At 38.1% G+C, this 17,898-nt stretch overlaps 1 protein-coding gene and 1 long non-coding RNA gene across 3 annotated transcripts in view; one reads left to right on the top strand and one right to left on the bottom strand.

The window, feature by feature from the left end:
- EFEMP1 (EGF-like fibulin extracellular matrix protein 1) overlaps positions 1-1,988 on the top strand; it is a 59,863-nt gene extending 57,875 nt beyond the window's left edge. For both annotated transcript variants that reach the window (XM_060605568.3, XM_060605579.3), the window contains one exon: positions 1,361-1,988. In XM_060605568.3, coding sequence (XP_060461551.1) covers positions 1,361-1,522 — 162 coding nt within the window. In that variant the 3' untranslated portion in view covers positions 1,523-1,988. The remainder of the gene's footprint in view (positions 1-1,360) is intronic.
- The window catches only part of LOC132661258 (uncharacterized), a 132,834-nt gene that overhangs the window by 10,214 nt on the left and 104,722 nt on the right, over positions 1-17,898 (bottom strand). The gene's annotated exons all lie outside the window — the stretch shown is intronic.

Below are 17,898 nucleotides of genomic sequence, written 5' to 3' on the forward strand. Positions count from 1 at the left end.
CCACTGAGACCAACAGACATGAATTACCTGAATTTCCCACTCACCTCTGCAAATTTAAGTTCATGTGTCCCCCTTCTTACCTTCTCCCTTGAGTTTTTCCAAGATGAGGTTTCACTTCTGTCAATCAAGGCCAATCCACCACCTGTATTTTTCCTTCCATCTCCTCTAGAACCTTGCTCCATCGAACTCCCATTTACCTCCTATGTTTTCAACTTGCCTCCCTCTAGATGTTGCCCTTGTTCTCCTCTCCTTTCCCAGCCAAGGTTCTTAAAGCACAGCCTGTAAACACAGTCTCTGCTTTCTCACCTCCTGGTCACCTTTCTATCTTCTGTTCCCATTACCCTACTGAAGTTGCTCTGAAAAAAAAAAAGCCACCAATGACATCCGTACTGCTAAATCCAGAGGGCGTTTTTCAGTTCCAGTCTCCCTCAGCCTCACTACTCTATTGGACACTGCTGGCCATTCATTTGTTTCCCATTTAATCATCTGCTTCTTCTCAGCTTCCCTCAATGGCTTCTCCTCTGCCTACTCCTTAAATATTGGCTTCTCCCAGATCCAGCCTTATCGCACATACATTCTGTCCCTTAGTTTAGTGTACACTCATTGAAGTGACTGCTAAATCCTAATCTTCTTTCTCTATCCCTGCTTTCCTCTGGCATTCAGATTCGCACATCTACTAACCTACCCCTCCAAACTCATCTCCTTCTACTCTCCAGCACTCATCACATTCTTCATCAGAATGAAACTGCATTCAGTTCTCCTGAACACACTTCTTAACAAAACTTCCAGTTATCTTTGGTGACTATCCTCACACATTCAAAAGCCTTTCCTCAATGCTTTAGGGTCCCTCCTCTTTTCCCCTGTATTTTTCACCTAGTGTATCTTCATACATACCCTACATAACCTCATATATCTTAGCATTTGCTATATTCTATTGAAATTAACTATTTACATGTCTCTTCACCTACTAGAATGTAAACAAATACATAATGCTAAGAAGTGAAAGATGATAATTTTGTTTAACAGTTCAAACATTATCACATTCTCACCTGAACTACAGTCTCTATAAAGACTGGTACTATCAATAAAAGTGAAGAGAAAAAATAATACTGAGGGATGTATAGAAAACACAAAACTATCAGAAAAGCAGGTCCCTGTAACTTGGAAGTAATGACTATTGTGTGGACAAGGGAAAAAGAAACGAGAAAGATTGAAACCAAGACGGAGTTAAGTAGTGACTTTTATTCTACCCTCAAAATTCTTCCCCTAATTCTTATAGGACTAGGTATACTCACAAATAATAGAAATTGCAATTCAAGAAAAATTCTCCTCTCCCTCCCTCTTTTTTCTTTTATTTTAGCAAACAAGTCCTGTAAGTGCAATGCTTGTGCTGGTGAAGTCGTTATCAGGACCAAGAGAATATATCGTGGACCTGGAGATGCTAACAGTCAACAGTATAGGAACCTTCCGCACAAGCTCAGTGTTAAGATTGACAATAATAGTGGGGCCATTTTCTTTTTAGTCTTTTAAGAGTCCACTATAGGCATTTAAATCAGCCAAAGAATATTGTTACAACAAAGCACTATTTTATTTATAGACGTATCTAGTACATCTACATCTATATGCTGTACACTCACCAATAATTCAAACAATTACACCATGGTATAAAGTGGGCATTTAATCTGTAAAGATTCAAAGTTTGTCTTTATTACTGTATGTAAATTATACATTAATCCACTAAACTGGTCTTCTTCAAGAGAGCTAAGCATACTCTATCCAATGAAACTTGGATTCTTTTCTGTAAAAGTGGGACAAAGCAATGATTATCTTCTGTGGTGCTTAAGGAAACTTACTACAGCCCCACTGACAGTCTCATAAGGAGGCAGCCTCATAACATTGAACAGCATGCAAGTTCAAGGATGAATTTTTTAACTGCTTTGTAACAAAATGGAAAAAGTCAATAAAGATATATTTCTTTAGAAAATGAGGATCTGCCATATTTGTGTTGGTTTTTTTATTTTCATTATCAGTGTAAACACAGTTGTTTATTACTTAGTAATAAATAATTATTGTATAATATGCTGGTTTCTGTTGAATATTTTAAATTTTGTCAGGAATTTTTTATTATGAATGTAAACAAAAAAGTAAGCAAAACTTCCAAAATGAATAAGGTAGCCATAGAACAATTATTATGTGAAGAAATCTGCAGAGAGTAGATGAGAAAATAAATTATTTTTAAACCATAGTGGAGTTGACCTGAAGAAGCAAATTCAGTGTGTTCATCAGTTCAAGCTGCCATAATAAAATACTATAGACTGGGTGGCTTATAAATAACACAAATTTATTTCTCACAACCTAGAGCCTGGAAGTCTAAGATCAAAGTGCCAGCATGATCACGTTCTGGTGAGAGCTCTCCTCAGGGTTGTAAACTCATATCCTCCCATGGTATAAAGACAGGAGTGAGCTCTTTTGGGGTCCCTTTTATAAGAGCACTAATCTCATTCATGAGGGCTCCACCGTCATGACCTAATTATCTCTCAAAGGCCTCAGTTCCTAATACTATCACATTGGAAGTGGATTTGGATTTCAACATATAAATTTGGGGAGGACACAAACATTCAATCCTTAACACTCGGTAAATGTAAGAACATCCCTGATTTCAGGACTTCCACAGGATGTGGAACAAAATGAAGAAAAGGTATTGTACTGAGGAAGTTTTAGTTTCTGAGTAAAATTAAAATTCTAAGACTTCACTTATAACTAAAATTTCTCATCTTTATTTCTGATGCTCACAGAGGAATAAAATGGAAATTGTTCTTCTTCTTGGCATCCAGAGTGACAGTGAACTAAAGCAAATTATCCTCCTTCTGAATTCAATGAAAAGGTTTTATGTCTTGTTTAAAGTGTAACTGCTTCTCTTTGATGTATTATATTTTTTAAATAAAAATAAATATTCTTTTAGAGGATCACTCTATCTTTGGAAGTTTTTTAAAGGTAACCAGTAACAGCCAATATAATTTTGTCTGGGAAAAAATTAGTTATAGCTGCCAGAGCAAGAACAACCATTTGATTTTTTTAAGAGATAATCTAGGAGATAAGGGAACAAAAAGACTGCTAAAATCATGCCCCAAAAAGGTGTGCAGCCAATTTTCTCTTACATCCCGTTTGAAAGCACATATGAATAACTTCTGACCCCCAGGTAACCTCGACACTGAAACAAGTGTTTCTCAAAGAGTTGACTAAATGTGCAGTAATTGTCAAAAGGAAAGTTCACCAAGAAATCAAGAAACAAAACAAACTTCCTGTGTGAGCAGAGGATGGGCTTTTGTTAAAGGGGCACAGAAACAGTGATGAGAGAATAGGTCTAACCAAGAGCCATATGAGGAAGCAGAATAAACAGCCAGCCACAACACAGCAGGATGGTTGAGTGTGTTGCTCACTCCATCTGCATGATTACTTTCAGTCCAGATAAGTTAAGACTTGATTTAAACTTTTCTGTTTTAATCAGTCTATTGATTTTTCTACATGCAGTCACAGTTCTCAAGTCAGTGATGGGAATGGTGAGAGTTTAAAAAGAAAGTTTAAGATCTTCTTCCAACAGATTTTTGTGCTTAAATAAGGAGGCAAGGTCTTATCTATGACTCCACAGAGGATTATAGAAGAAACAGGAATTTCTCTGAAATATTTATACATAAGCCCTAACTCTCCACCCCCACCTCTAAACAGACATATATCTTCTATAATTATATATATTATTATATAATTATATGTTATATATTATAGAACATATATTATAGAATAATATATTTTATATATTATACATAAATATATAAATTATTTCTGTATTACATAATTAATTTATAAAACATTATATTATAATATGTAATAATTTATATATGTTTTTATAATAATAATAAAATAATAGTGTATATACGTGTATATTTGGGACATATAGAAACCATTAACTGCAGGCAGGATGGCTGCCCTTTCATCCCAAAGCCTAGCCCTATTCACAAATCATAAACACATGAAAAGGGTTGATATAGTGAAGAGTCACAGAATTCCTTTTTTTTAATTGTAAAATACACATCCAATTCACCATTTTAAAGTGTACAACTAAGTGCCATCTCGTACATTACAATGTCATGCAAATATCAACACTATCTAGTTTCATACCTATTATAAACCCCATATCCATTAGCAGTCACTCCTCATTCCCCAACCCACAAGCACTGATAGGAGTTACCACTAGTCTACTTTCTGTCCGTGGATTTGCTATTCTGAACATTTCATACAAATAGAATTATACAACAGGTGCCCTTTTGTGTCTGGCTTCTTTCACTTATCATAGTGTTTCAAAGTTCAGCCATTTTGTAGCATGTACTTCCATATTTCATCCCTTTTATGACCAAATAATATTCCATGTATTACCACACTTGATCCATTTGATGTTGGCAGGCCAGGTCCAAGGACCCAGAGGGGCTCCTGCAGGGCCAGCCAAGAGGGTCCTTGGCTTTGCACGGGATGGAAATCAAACATGAGCCAGCAAGAAGTGAGAGCAGAGTTAATTGAAGATATAGAGAGAGCAGATACAGATGGAGTGTCTGGGAAATCCAGAAAAGAAAGGAGAGCATCTGGTCTTTGCTTGGGGTCTGGGGATTTTTACTGAGGTTTGCAGTCTGGTGTACGTGTCCTCTCAGGCATCCAGGGACTGGTTAGAATAAAGACAAGGGCCCAGGTGTCATTCCTTGGAAGCAGGGGGTCTTAGTGTCAAGAAGTCAAGCTCCGTTGGTCTAGAACATACATATGATGCCTTCCTCCTGTCATTCTCACTTGGTCCTTCTTTAGATGTTATCTATTCTAAAGAAATCCTTAACTCCTTGTTCCTTACAAGGAGGACATACACTACATCCTGTGGCACATGTAAAGTGGGGGGTGCAGGTTGCAGCAAGAATAAAAGTTGAAAAAGGAGCAAAAAACAAATTTTTCTGGAATCCTTCATTTTCCCTGTCTCATATTCATCAGTTGATAGACATCAGCTGATAGGTTGTTTCCACCAGCAATTCCTTTTTATGTTACCTATCAAAAGGAAACTGATTTCTAGGTGACTCATCCACTCATTTCACAGCCTAAATCACCCATTCTTAGTTTCATTTTTAACTAAAAAAAAAAAAATAGCAAGTGAAAAAAAATTTTTTTTTCAATTCACAGAAGCAAAATCCTGGAAAGAACTTTGGAAAGCTAACACATGAGCTCCCTTACAGGTACAACCATTCAAAGCAACATAAAAATCTCATGTTCTCTTTTTAATATAATTTGAAATTCAAAATAAAGTAAACATCTTCACTAAAAACAAACCAAAGCAGTAAGACAAAGACCTGCTTTGTTTTCAAACTACACATGACTCCCTCCCCCCTTCCTCTGTGAGAATCACTGATTTAAACCAGCTCCCCTAGATGGGAATTACAAGAAAAATTCATCTTCAGAGTCATTATTATTCAGCAGCAAACATTTATTGAGCAACTTCTATGCTAACCCCTTGCAACATTTAAGAGTGTGATGTAGTAGAGAAGAACCAGGCTTCTAGACTCCGTTCTAACATTAACTACTTGTGAGACTTCACTTTTGGGGCCCTGGGTTTTTCTTTACCCATAAAACTGAGATATCGAAACAAGAGCTGTTTTTCACTTTTTAAAAATGTTTATTTATTTTGAAAGAGAGAGAGAGACAGACCGAATGAGCAGGGAAGTTGCAGAGAGAGAGAGGGAGACAGCATCAAAGCAGGCTCTAGGCTCTGAGCTGTCAGCATGGAGCCCAACACGGGTCTCAAACCCACGAACCATGAGATCATTACTTGAGCCTAAGTCGGACACTTAACCAATTGAGCCACCCAGGTGCCCCTTCAGTTTTAACAACTATAACTAACCCTTACCCCTGGGCTGCATTGAGAGATAAAGTGGCTCAATTTGCCAAATTTTTCAAAGCATCTGAACATTCCTTGTATGCAATGGCTACTGGGAAGCACTGGACCTTGGTGGGAGAGAAAACTAATAGTTTCCTCCCACAACAGGTCTTCACAATGTGGGTTTGTTATGGAGGTAAAGAACCAAATTAGCTACAAATTTTTAAATTACAATTCAAAGTAATTCTTTTTTTACTATTCAAGCTGTTAAATTATGCATGTTTTTGCTCCTTTTCACCTATACTGAAATATAAAAACTCATGTTAAATTAAAAATCATTTTGCCTTGTTTCATCAGTGAAAACATCCAGCCATGGGTTCCAACACTTCCAAACATGCTTCCAGGGTAATAAGTATATTCTTAGTAAGTCTCAGGAATGAGGTCACAACTAGTTGTTTCCATCACTTCACCATTCTGTTACTATACCTGGGCTCAGAGACTTCCATGCTCTTCGAACGGACAGTTACATTCTGACAGTGATTACGAAAGGCCTCTTGGTTGTTAAGATTGTCTCAAAACAGAGTACATTCCCTTCAGGTGCCAAATTTCCCTCTTGACTAATCTCATTGACAACTTGCAATCTCCACCCTCTCCAAACATAAAATCTCTTATTACATGCACTTCTTTTTAACAATAATAATAGGAATCTAAATTTAGATGCCACCTAGTCAAATCATCTCATTTTTAAGACTTGCTCAAGGTCACAGTTTGTTGAGCAACACTTCTGTGCCTAGAATGCAGGTCTTCTGACTTAGATTAGAGCTCTTTTCATTGGCCAAACTCCAAATTCCAACACCAACAAGCAATCGCTCTCCTTCCTGCAAAGCATCCACCCCAAATCATGGACCAGCTTTGCTGATTGTCATGACCAGTTGTCACCACTGCTGTTATGTGCAATTGTGTTGAAATAACACAGATACCAACCTGATTCTGATTTACTCTCTTAAACTTTAGCTGACTTGTTCTCTTTAAAAGCTCCAGAGAGGCAGAAGTAATTGTGTTACACAAAACACTCCTAAACTCTAGAAACTCAAAATCAAGAACCAGTCATGTAGACATTACTATACTGGAAAGGACAGCAATTCCCAAAAGATAAAGTCCATTACTAAAGATCCAGATGTAGTTCTCTGCATGGAAGAGTTTTGAGAGCAACAGTGGTGAGGAGGGAATGAGGCTGACGCTCTCCTGGCTCAGAAGCTGAGCCAAAAAGACTCTGTAAGAGTCCTTTCATAGGATTCGTGTAAGATAAGGAGCTAATGTAAAGATTACTGCCATTCCTTGACACCAGGTAATATTCATTAGGTGATTTTTAAAGGAAGAAACAATGAACATCATCACCTGGAATAAGATAAGATGACTCATTAACAACTCAGTCCTCAGTGGGGCTTTTAGTTCTTTCACAATATGTTTAAACAAAAATGGCAAAACAAGTAGGGCTTTTTTATTGTAATTTAATAATGTAAATATTGAAGGGTAGAAATCAACTGGAAACCAATCCCCATGTCTAATAAATATAATCGTCTCTACCACTTTGCCTCTACAAGGGAGATGTTTTGGTGAATCCAAATGATGGAAATAGAAAGATCATTCAGAAAGACCACCTGAACACAGCCCAGTGGGATTATTATTTTTGGGGAAGCCTCACAAATACAAGTTTATTGTTGAATCCTGTTTCCATGACTCCAAGGAGTTGCTTATGTTTTGAATAGACATGTATGCTTCTAACTTCTAACTCTTCTTTTAAAATATAGAACAGCTGCTGGCCTGCTCATATGGTATGCATAAGAAGTCCACAAGGGACAAAACCTTCCATTAATATGTCGAATTATTTTTAACAGACTTATATTTCTATCCCGAATCATCTCAGAAGGATGGCACGTTTCCATACTCCCAGCTGGGGGGAGCACCTGCAAAATACAAACCCAAACTGTGACACATCTGGTACCAAAAAACCGATCTTGTTTCATCTGGCCAGCAGACTAAAATATCAAGATCGTTGAACAGAAACAAGGCAAAAAGTTAACTGCCTCTCATATGTAGTCAACACAGATGTCTAGTTAAGCTGTTTATATTGTAAGTGCGTGTGTATGTTAACGGAGCACAGACCCCTTTCTTTAATAAGCCAGAGTTGGAATACAAACTCAAGAGAATTTTAAAGACCTGAATGTAAGAATTAAGTTCTTTTTTTTATCTCCCCATAGAAACCAAATTTCTGCAGAATCTCAGCATTATTTTTAAACAGATGCATATAACACAAATAATTTTGTTGAGTTTTTTGGTATCTCCAAATTATTTATTTCCTTTAAAAACTGTATTCCATGTTTTTGTATTTTAATATTTAGATTCCATTTCTTTAAGTGGTAAATTACTTGCGTGTGACTTAAGCCAGGTATCTTGGTTTGTGTTACCCTCACACAAGAATTGAGTGTGGGTAGTTTGAGAGGTTAACTCAGAAACAACAGGCAAGGAAGTAGGGAAAATGAGTCCAGAAAACGAGAGATGCCAATAAATGAGTGAGATAATGAGTAGATCACTTCTGTGAGAAACTGGTACACATTTCCTTTAGGATCCTCTGAGAAATTCTGTGGAACTCACCCCAAAATCATCCCACCAGGAGCTTCCTAGGCTGGGACATTTATCTACCAACTTCCAACCTCTTGTGAGGGCTGCCCCCAGGGGCACTAACACCACACCCACTTATAACTTAAAACTACCTGCAGGAGAGGGAGCTCCCTAGCACTGGAGAAAGCACAGGCAGACAAGAAGAGACACAGAGGCTTGATGTTGGATGCTGGCAGTGAGCTAGAAATTTCTACTGCAGCCCCCAGTAAACCCATGTGGCTGAAGGGAATTGGGGGAGGCATGAAAATCTGCTGACTGAGGTCAGCACACTGTGATGAGTCTGACATCTGAAGCACATGTAACTGGCCTGATGGCTTCAAATCACATGAACCTCTTCCTGGACTTTTCCTGTTGGTTCTCCATCTTTTTTTTTTTTCTTTCTTCCTCTGTCTTTCTCTTCTTCTACTCTAGTTTTCTTCTCCTCTAAGTATCACTTAACAAATTAGGCACCAACCATGTCCAAGACACATGGTTCCAAATTAGATGCAAAGACACACAAGATGTTATATAAAGTGGTATCATATAGTTAACACCATGAGCCTCAGTGATTCCAGAGCATATCACAAGTCCAACTACAGACCATTGTATAAAATTAGTTGTCCTTCAAAGGTGAATCTTCAGGGAAGCTAATGAAGCTAAATCTTCAAGGCCCTTCCCTTGCACCAGTCTCTTCCAAGGCTCTGAAGAGACTCTAGCAATGTGTTGACATGGTCATATTTTTTTAAACTTTGCAAAAGTAACACATTTTAGCTGAATTGAGACTGCTCTTTCAGCTTAGCCCCCTGCCCCCAGCCTGCCCCTCCTCCTTTGTCACATCACATCTCTCCTCATGTTGGATGGCTCTGGAGTGGTCACAAGCATTGAGAATCCAGCCTGGGGAAGTCAGCAGAATACATTTAGTTTGAGTTTAGTGGGATATATCTATACAATTCACAGTCACTTCTATATATACAGTCCAGTTCCTAGAGGGTGTAGAAATAGTTTCTAGAAATATTTCTACTGCCCTCTGTGTTAGCAGCATGTACAAAGTTTCAAGGCCAATGGGCCTATCACAGTACAATGTGTCTTACAGCACCTGGCACCAGAGTAGATAAAGGAAAAACAAGTTTTGGAAGAGGGCCAAAATGTATACAAGTTATAAAGTTATGCCAGCAGTCCATGAAAAGATATGTTAACTTGGACAAAGTGTTGGTGGAAAGCATGAAGAGAAGTGAACAAATTCAATATACACAGGAGACAAAATAAAGAATTCAATGATGGCTTGGATGTGGAGAGTGAGAGAGAAGGACATGTCAGGAATGAGCCAAGCTAGGTTTCTGGCTCCCATAACCTGACAAGCAGGCAATGGTTTCTAAGCAGAGATTCAGAAATCTAAACTTCTTTCATTTTGGGGCTCTACCATCTTCAAATGACTTCCAAAATCACTGTGCTTATCCACATCAAGAATTGTATCAGGTGCCTGGGTGGCTCAGTCAGTTAAGCATCCTACTCTTGATTACTGCTCAGGTCATGATCTCACAGTTCATGGGATTGAGCCTTGCATCAAGCTCTGTGCCTCTCTCTCTCTGCTCCTTCCTTCTCTCTCTCTCTCTCTCTCTCTCTCTCTCTCTCAAAATAAATAAATAAACTTTTAAAAAGAGTTGGGTCAATGGCAGATAGAAAGTGAAAGCTTTTTAAGGGGCAGGCCTGGAAGTGGCTTACATTGCCATGTTCATATTCCCTTGGAAGGCTGGGAAATAGAGTCTAGCTGCATGTCCAGGAAGAAAAGAAAATGGGTCTGGTCACTAGCTAGCAGTTTCTGCCTCAATGGGGAAACCAGAAAATAAGTATATTCTTTATCCTAGAAATGGGAGCATTCCACTGGAACAGAGAACAATTTTCTAACTCTCAGTTTTTTAGCTTCACTTAGAGCTTTACTTACTTTCTTCTGTACCCCTTCTCCCTTTTTTGTTTCTTATTTTTTTATTTTTAACAGCTTTATTGAGATATAATTCACATATCATACAACTCATCTGTCTAAAGTGAACAATTCACTGGCTTGTAACATATTCACAGATGATGGTGGCACATCATCACAGCCAATTTTACATTTTCATCTCCTCAAATAGAAACCTTCTATCCTTTAGCTATCAGCTTCCTGTCCTCCCCTCTACCCTCAGTTCCCCAGCAATAAATGATCACTAATCTACTTTTTATCTCTGTAAATTTCCCTATTCTAGGTATATAATATGAATGGAATTATATAATATGCAATCTTTTGTAATTGGCTTCCACTGAACATAATTTTTCAAGATTCATCCATGTTGCAGCATGTGTCAGTTTTCCATTCCTTTTTACGGACAAATAATTTTCTATGACATGGCTACACCACATTTTGTTTAGCCATTCTTCATTTGATGGACTTTGACATTGTTTCCACTTTTTCGTTATTATGAATAATGCTGCTATAAACATTTGTGTACAGGTTTTTGTGTAAGCATATGTCTTCCTGGATGCAGTCTCTCAGTTTATCCTCCCAGTATCTCTGTGGCCTGTTGTTGGTATCCCCTCCCACACAAGTCGAAACAGGATTGCCAGGTTAGGTTACTTGTCCAAAGTCACGTGACCTGTACAAGGCAGAGCCAGGCCATACACCCAATCATGCTGACTCAGATTTGCCATGCTACTTCTCTCTAGATCAGCTCTTTTCAGATGGGCTTCTAGGTTTTCCTTTTAAGGATATCTAAGGAATTGTACAAAAGTTATAACCACTGTGTACCTATGCCCACCCCCAAGCCATTTACCTATCATCTTACTAAATGCTACACATACTTCCTAAAGTGCATCCAGAAAGTATAATTCTTAAAACCATAATAGCCTGCATGGAATTAGCACCACTTGCATATTTTACATCATTTTTAAGTCACATTTTTCTCATTTTGCCCAAAATTACACTTATCTTTCTAATACACAGTGTAGGTAGATGTTTGGAATGGCAAATATTATCCCCAAACCATCTATTAACTAATTCTCTTGGTGTAGATCCCCTCCCCTTAAATTTTCTTTGGAATGAAATCAGTATTGCATGTTAGTTCCTTCCTTCCCACACCTCCTCTAGGTTAAAATTGAATTCTTTGAGTTGAAGATTTTTTTTAATTTTTTTAATATTCATTTAGAAGACTTTAAAAAAATTTTTTTTAATATTCATTTATTTTTGAGAGAGAGACAGAGCATGAGTTGGGGAGGAGCAGAGACATGCAGACACAGAATCTGAAACAAGCTCCAGGCTCTGAGATGTTGCACAGAGCCTGACGTGGAGCTCGAACCTACAAGCCCTGAGAGCATGACCTGAGCCAAAGTCAGATGCTTAACCCACTGAGCCACCCAGGCGCCCCAAGATCAAGAATTTTTGTGCGTGGCTTTACCATTCATTTCACATGCCCTTGCATAAGCCCAACAATTGCTTGCTGACCCATTTTAACCTCTTTTGAGTGTCATCTTCAAATTTTTGATTAACGCTTATTATTTACTTTTGAGAGAGGAAGAGACAGAGCGCGAGCAGGAGACGGGCAGAGAGAGAAGGAGACACAGAATCTGAAGCAGGCTCCAGGTTCTGAGCTGTCAGCACAGGGCCCAACGCAGGGCTCAAACTCACAAACCGTGAGATCATGACCTGAGATGAAGTCGGACGCTTAATCGACTGAACCACCCAGGTGCCCCTTGAGTGTCATCTTCAAAGTGTTAACTGTCCCTGACAATGAAAGAGACCTTACTATTGTCCTTGCAGGCAATTTTTAGCATGGAGCTAAATGGCTTTCAGATGGAGGAGTTGGCCAAAGGAACAAGACAAAGTCAGCTGTTGTTCCTGAATGACTTTGCTAAAGTTCCCTTTTCTCTCTTGGAATGGTTCATTTCTATTCAAGATGGACATTTTGACAGGTGCAATGTGCTTTGAACTGTTGTGTCCAATAATTATTTTGTCTTGGGTTTTCCTAGCAGAGTGGTATATCTTAGGTTGCTCATATGAATATTGTTTGCTTTTCACTTAATGTAGTGAAGCATTCCTTCTTGCTTTCCTTCCACATTGCTCTTTAGGTCCTTGGTAGGCATTGCTGCAGGAATGTCTCCCTTAACTTCCCGCACTCTTTTCTCCCCTCAAAATTCTCTATCTCTTTTCTTTAACATACTTCTTATGTTCTAGGGTAAGTAGAACTCTTCCTTAGTTCCACACTTCCATGTATTTATTTTTAATGAGGGCAAATCACCTTTTCAATACCTATTTATTTATTCATCCAATAGATATTTAAGTGACTATAATTGTCTCAGCCTAGTTATTTACATTTTGTCCAAAGATGGCAGAAAGAAACAATGCTATTATTTTACCCTTTAAGAAAAAGGTATTACAACTGGGTTTTAAATTGGTAAGGAAATGCTTATGCAAATGTGATTAGTTTAGTATTATTTCTAATAACCAAACAAATGAAAGAGTTTAAATACATAATAATGGGGGAATGGCTAAGTTAAAACTATGGCACATCTATATAGTAGAATATTATTCAGTGATTAAAATGTTTAAAAGATTTTTATGGAATGGGGGGCGTTTATGATATAAGTGTTAAGTGAAAAATGCAAGAGGTACCGTCTCAGTTACGTAAAACATACCATAAAGGAGAAAAAAGTATATCAAATGTTCACTATAGTTACTTCTGGGATAGGATTGAAAGAACACTGTATTCTCCTCTCTATACATTCCTATATCTGCAATTTATTCTCTTTTTTACAAGGAGCTTCATGTCAGGTTAAGAACTTGTTTTTTAATTCAAAGCAAACGCAAGGAAGCCCTAGGAGACTTGGAAATACGATAGAAAATCACAGCCAGGCATTAAACTAAAGCTACAGGCTGAATACAAAATCTGGAGTGGGTTACCAGAATCTTCCATATGAGTGCTTGTTCAATAGTGTTTTGGTATAGAGTCCACCAGTCCCATTAACTAAGGACTTCAACATATTATTGTCCTATATGCAGCCCAGGGGACGGGCCCATCAATGTTGACCTAGTAGGGCAAAGCCAAAAAACAGAACCCAGTCTAGAGATTCAGGCCTGGATAGAGGAGGTGGTATAACAAAGTCAAACTTTGCGGTAATGGAGAGCCAGGGGGAAAGTCCAGACTGTGCCTATCACAACAGCAGAGGCTACAGGTGCCAGGTATCAAGTAGATGCAAGAGGCAAAAACTGCAGGAACAGTTTGGATTCAAATATTTTAAGTGAAGTTCAGGAGCAAGGATTCAGGTGTTGGGCAGTTCATATTAATTCTTAAAATGAGATGTAGGCTAGTACCTCAGTTGAAAATCTAAGTATGCCTTTAAAAATCTTAAAGTTATAGGGGTGCCTGGGTGGCTCAGTTGGTTAAGTGGCTGACTTCAGCTCAGCTCATGATCTCACAGCTCATGAGTTCAAGCCCTGCATCGGGCTCTGTGCTGACAGTTCAGACCCTGGAGCTTGCTTCATGTTCTATGTCTCCCTCTCTCTCTGCCCCTCCCCCACTCATACTGTCTCTCTCTGTCTCTCAAAAATAAATAAACATTAAAAAAATTTTTTTTAAATCTTAAAGTTATAGCTTAGTGTCAGCAAATCTGTGTTAGCCTTTTCCAAGGAAGGCATTTTTTTAATGCCTAGATTATTTGAATAGTAATAATGAGAGCTAACATTTACTAAGTAAGTATCTACTACATGTCATACACTGTGGCTTCATGCTGTGCTAGACATTTGATACGCTTTACAAATATTACCTCATTTTATGACATGGGCATTTCCATCTCATTTGAAAGAGGAAGAGACTAAGCCTCAGAGAAATAAGAAATAGAGGTCACACAAGAAGAAAGTGGTAAAGGAAGATCTATAACCCAGGTCAGTTTGACTCCAAAGCCTGTAGTCCTAACCACCTCATTATTGATCAGTGGCTAATTCTGTGTAGCCATTGGTATTTTCTGTGCTTCCTTTAAAAAAAAAACTGTCAGTAAACAAACAAAAAAAACCCTGTCTACTAGAGATGAGGCTAATAGATACCACAGATAATTAAATTGCATCAAGATCTTTGGTGACTGTTAAAGGAGTATTACTAATAAAAAATTATTGCATATTTGAAAGTTTCTAAGAGAATAGATTCTAAATGTTCTCACCACAAGAAAAAAAATTGTAACTACATATGGTGATGGATGTTAACTAGACTTCTTGTGATCATTTTGTAATAAATACAAACATCAAATCATTATGCTATACACCTGAAACTAATATAATGCTATATGTCAACTATACCTCAATTTAAAAAATACTATTTACGAGTGTTAATTTGGGAAATAAGGAAGTCTGTTCAGCACCCTTAAGATCACACTATGGGGTCTCAAGATGACTCTTTTACATCTCTAGCCAAAGTAAATAGGAAATAAATGAAGAGTTCCTACTAGGGATGTCTAAGGCAGCCATGAAAATTAGCCTGGATTCAGTAAGGATCTAAATGGAATAAGTAAGGCATTAAGCAAATAAGCTTTCCAGTTAAAATTGAAAATATGACACACAACTCTTATGTGATTCTTCTTGGATCACTGAACCATACCCCTTGTAGACCAAATGTCTAAAGGACACTGTTAAATATATAAGTATAAAAATCTTTACAGTGCAATAAACATTTCTGTGGACTAAAGAATAAAATCAATTGTGCAAAGTTGAACGATGGATTAAAAATGTAAATACTGCTTTTTTGCTTCTTAGAGATAAATGTAGACCTGTCGAATATCAGTTGCAACCTAATATCATGCTCAGGTGCTTTTTTTTTTAATTGCTCAAGATTTGACATGCTTTCTTCTGTTGAGTGAAAATTCATACAATTAGCAGAGCAAAAAGCTACAGACATGTCTGGGCTACTTTACCTTAACAAGTAACTGTTCACACACCAGTTGCATACTCTCTATTACCAGTTCTAAATCTAGCAGGCCATTCTAAAAGTAACCATGTGGCTTCAGCAAATATCATTCAAAAAAAAAAAAAAAAGTTAGTGCCTTCAACAGTAATTCTCATCCTTTTCCCAAGAGATATTTCAAACACTATGTGATGAAATTATGCAAAGAAAATAGGAAATAAGTGATTCTGTCAATGTCACAAAATGGCAGTGGGGAAGTCTCAGAACAGTCCATGATCACCTTCGAAGAGGGTGAAATTTTTAAACATTTGCTCAAAGACACCAAAGAAATTTCTGTTTTGCTTTATTTTTTAATGGTCCAAGTGTCAATCTGAAGATTCCATTTTGAAGTTACAGCACTCATATCAAGATACCCTTTTTATTCTATGAGTGTACTTAGAAGAGGGTGGGGCAAGTTGCAATGTCAAATAAATCGAAGTAGAGGATAAATAAAAAACAAGAAATGAAAAATGATGTAAAACAAAGCTATTTAGCTCTGCCAGATGCTTCTGTAACAAACATGGGATCCCAGCAAGTCAAATGCATGCCCTATTGTCTTCCCAATAGCTTCAGGAACCAGCTATTTTGTGTGGAAGCAAACTTGGGCCCCAGCTCTTTGCTCTTGACAGATTGTTTTATAGCCCTTGGTCAAAGTTTTCAACAGCGTTTGGGGCAGGCGTGACTAGGCAGCTAGATTACACAAACTGACTTTCCACTTGCAGATACACAATATTTACTTTTCAGGGTGAGCCAGTACACCAGCTGACCAATTAGGCTGCAGATTCTTTGCACTTCATTAAATCTAAGCAAAGACTGTGAATATAAAAGCCGCAGAAATACATGCAGGCTGGACTTGCCTTTAATGTGTCCTCACATAGTCTCTTTGAAAAAGAATGCCCATGACCAGTAGTCTTCTACATCAGAGCCACTTAGGTGTAAAAAAACACGGAAAGTATCTCTCAAGTGGAAAGTTCGAGTTCTGTCGTTTATGGAGACCCACATTCAGCAATAGATAGTACCAAACTTCAGAAACAAAGTTTTACAAGAAATCTGAATTCCTCTAAACTCCCTGTCATTCAGCCTGTAACTCAAGCCCCTCCACAATCAATTGTATAATTTTTAAACCAGTATTTCCTTCAATGAATCCTTTCTTCTAGTCAAAGTGACCTTCTCATGTACCCTGAACATGTGGTATATATTCCTACCTCTCTGCCTCTGCTCAAACCACCTAGAATGCTATCATTCCTCCCTCCCTCTCTCTTAGGTCCCACATCTGCATCTAGACCCTACTCAAATGCCACCTCCTCTATGATGACTTCTTGGCCACAGTGATTTCTCTCTTTTCTGACCTCCCTTAGCATTAACTATTTATAAATCCATTTAATACTTATGCTGCTTCATAACCGCTCCTGTCATTATATAACTTTTCATTTATGTGTATTTTGCCTTCTGAAAAAAGTTTCCAGTCACCTGTAGGCCATTTCTACTTGAGTAGCTGCCATCCTGCAAATTCAACAAATCTACTGCCAAGCCTATATTTTAAGTAATATTACCAGTACCATTGCTCTTACATTTCAGCCAAGCTCAAAACTTCAGAATCACCTTTGAGTATCCTTCTTCTTCCATACTTCCAACATCGATCCAGTCACTAGGGCCTGTGAATTCTAGCATTGCCATATCTCTCATAACAAACCACCTGCCTTTCCCATTTTCAGTGCCAACACTCTTGCTCAGACCTTTATTTCCTCACCTGGACTATTTCAAAAGGTTCCCACTGTCTTCTCTGTCCCAGTTTCTCTACCTCCAATCCAATCTAAATACCTAGCCAGGTTAACCTTCCTACGTGCAGCTCTGAATCACATTACTACTCTGTGTAAATACTTTCAGTGGTATCTCCAGGCCTACCAAATAAAGTATAAACTCCTCAGTCTGGCATAAACTAGGCATAGTGTCATAGATGATGTGGCATGCCACCTATATCCCCCTTCAGTATCACAGCAGTGTTGGCTTCTGACAGGTCATAGTTGAATTCTTCCCTGGAAATTGCCATTGACCAAAAGGAGCTGTTTGTCCCAAGGTTTGCTTTCTCCCCAGAGGCAGACCATATTTAATGACAGATTACTGTGGGAATATAAAGGGCCAACCCCCTTGTCTCAATTCAAGACAACTTTGTACAGTTATCCCAACTTCTATGTGTCATGTGGGAATAGCTGAGGGCCCTGCTGCAACTTCATTAACTTCAACTTCTCCCTCTGCCCTATCCTGGTTTCCTAACTCCCCCACAAGGTTTGACCCTACAAGCATTCCCCAATAAACTTCCTGCACTGGAATCTTTATTTCAGATTTTGTGTTCAAGGAACCCAACCTAAGACACCCAGC

Source organism: Panthera onca, chromosome A3 (genome assembly GCF_046562875.1).
Source record: "Panthera onca isolate mPanOnc1 chromosome A3, mPanOnc1 haplotype 2, whole genome shotgun sequence".
In the NCBI taxonomy this organism is placed as follows: domain Eukaryota; kingdom Metazoa; phylum Chordata; class Mammalia; order Carnivora; family Felidae; genus Panthera; species Panthera onca.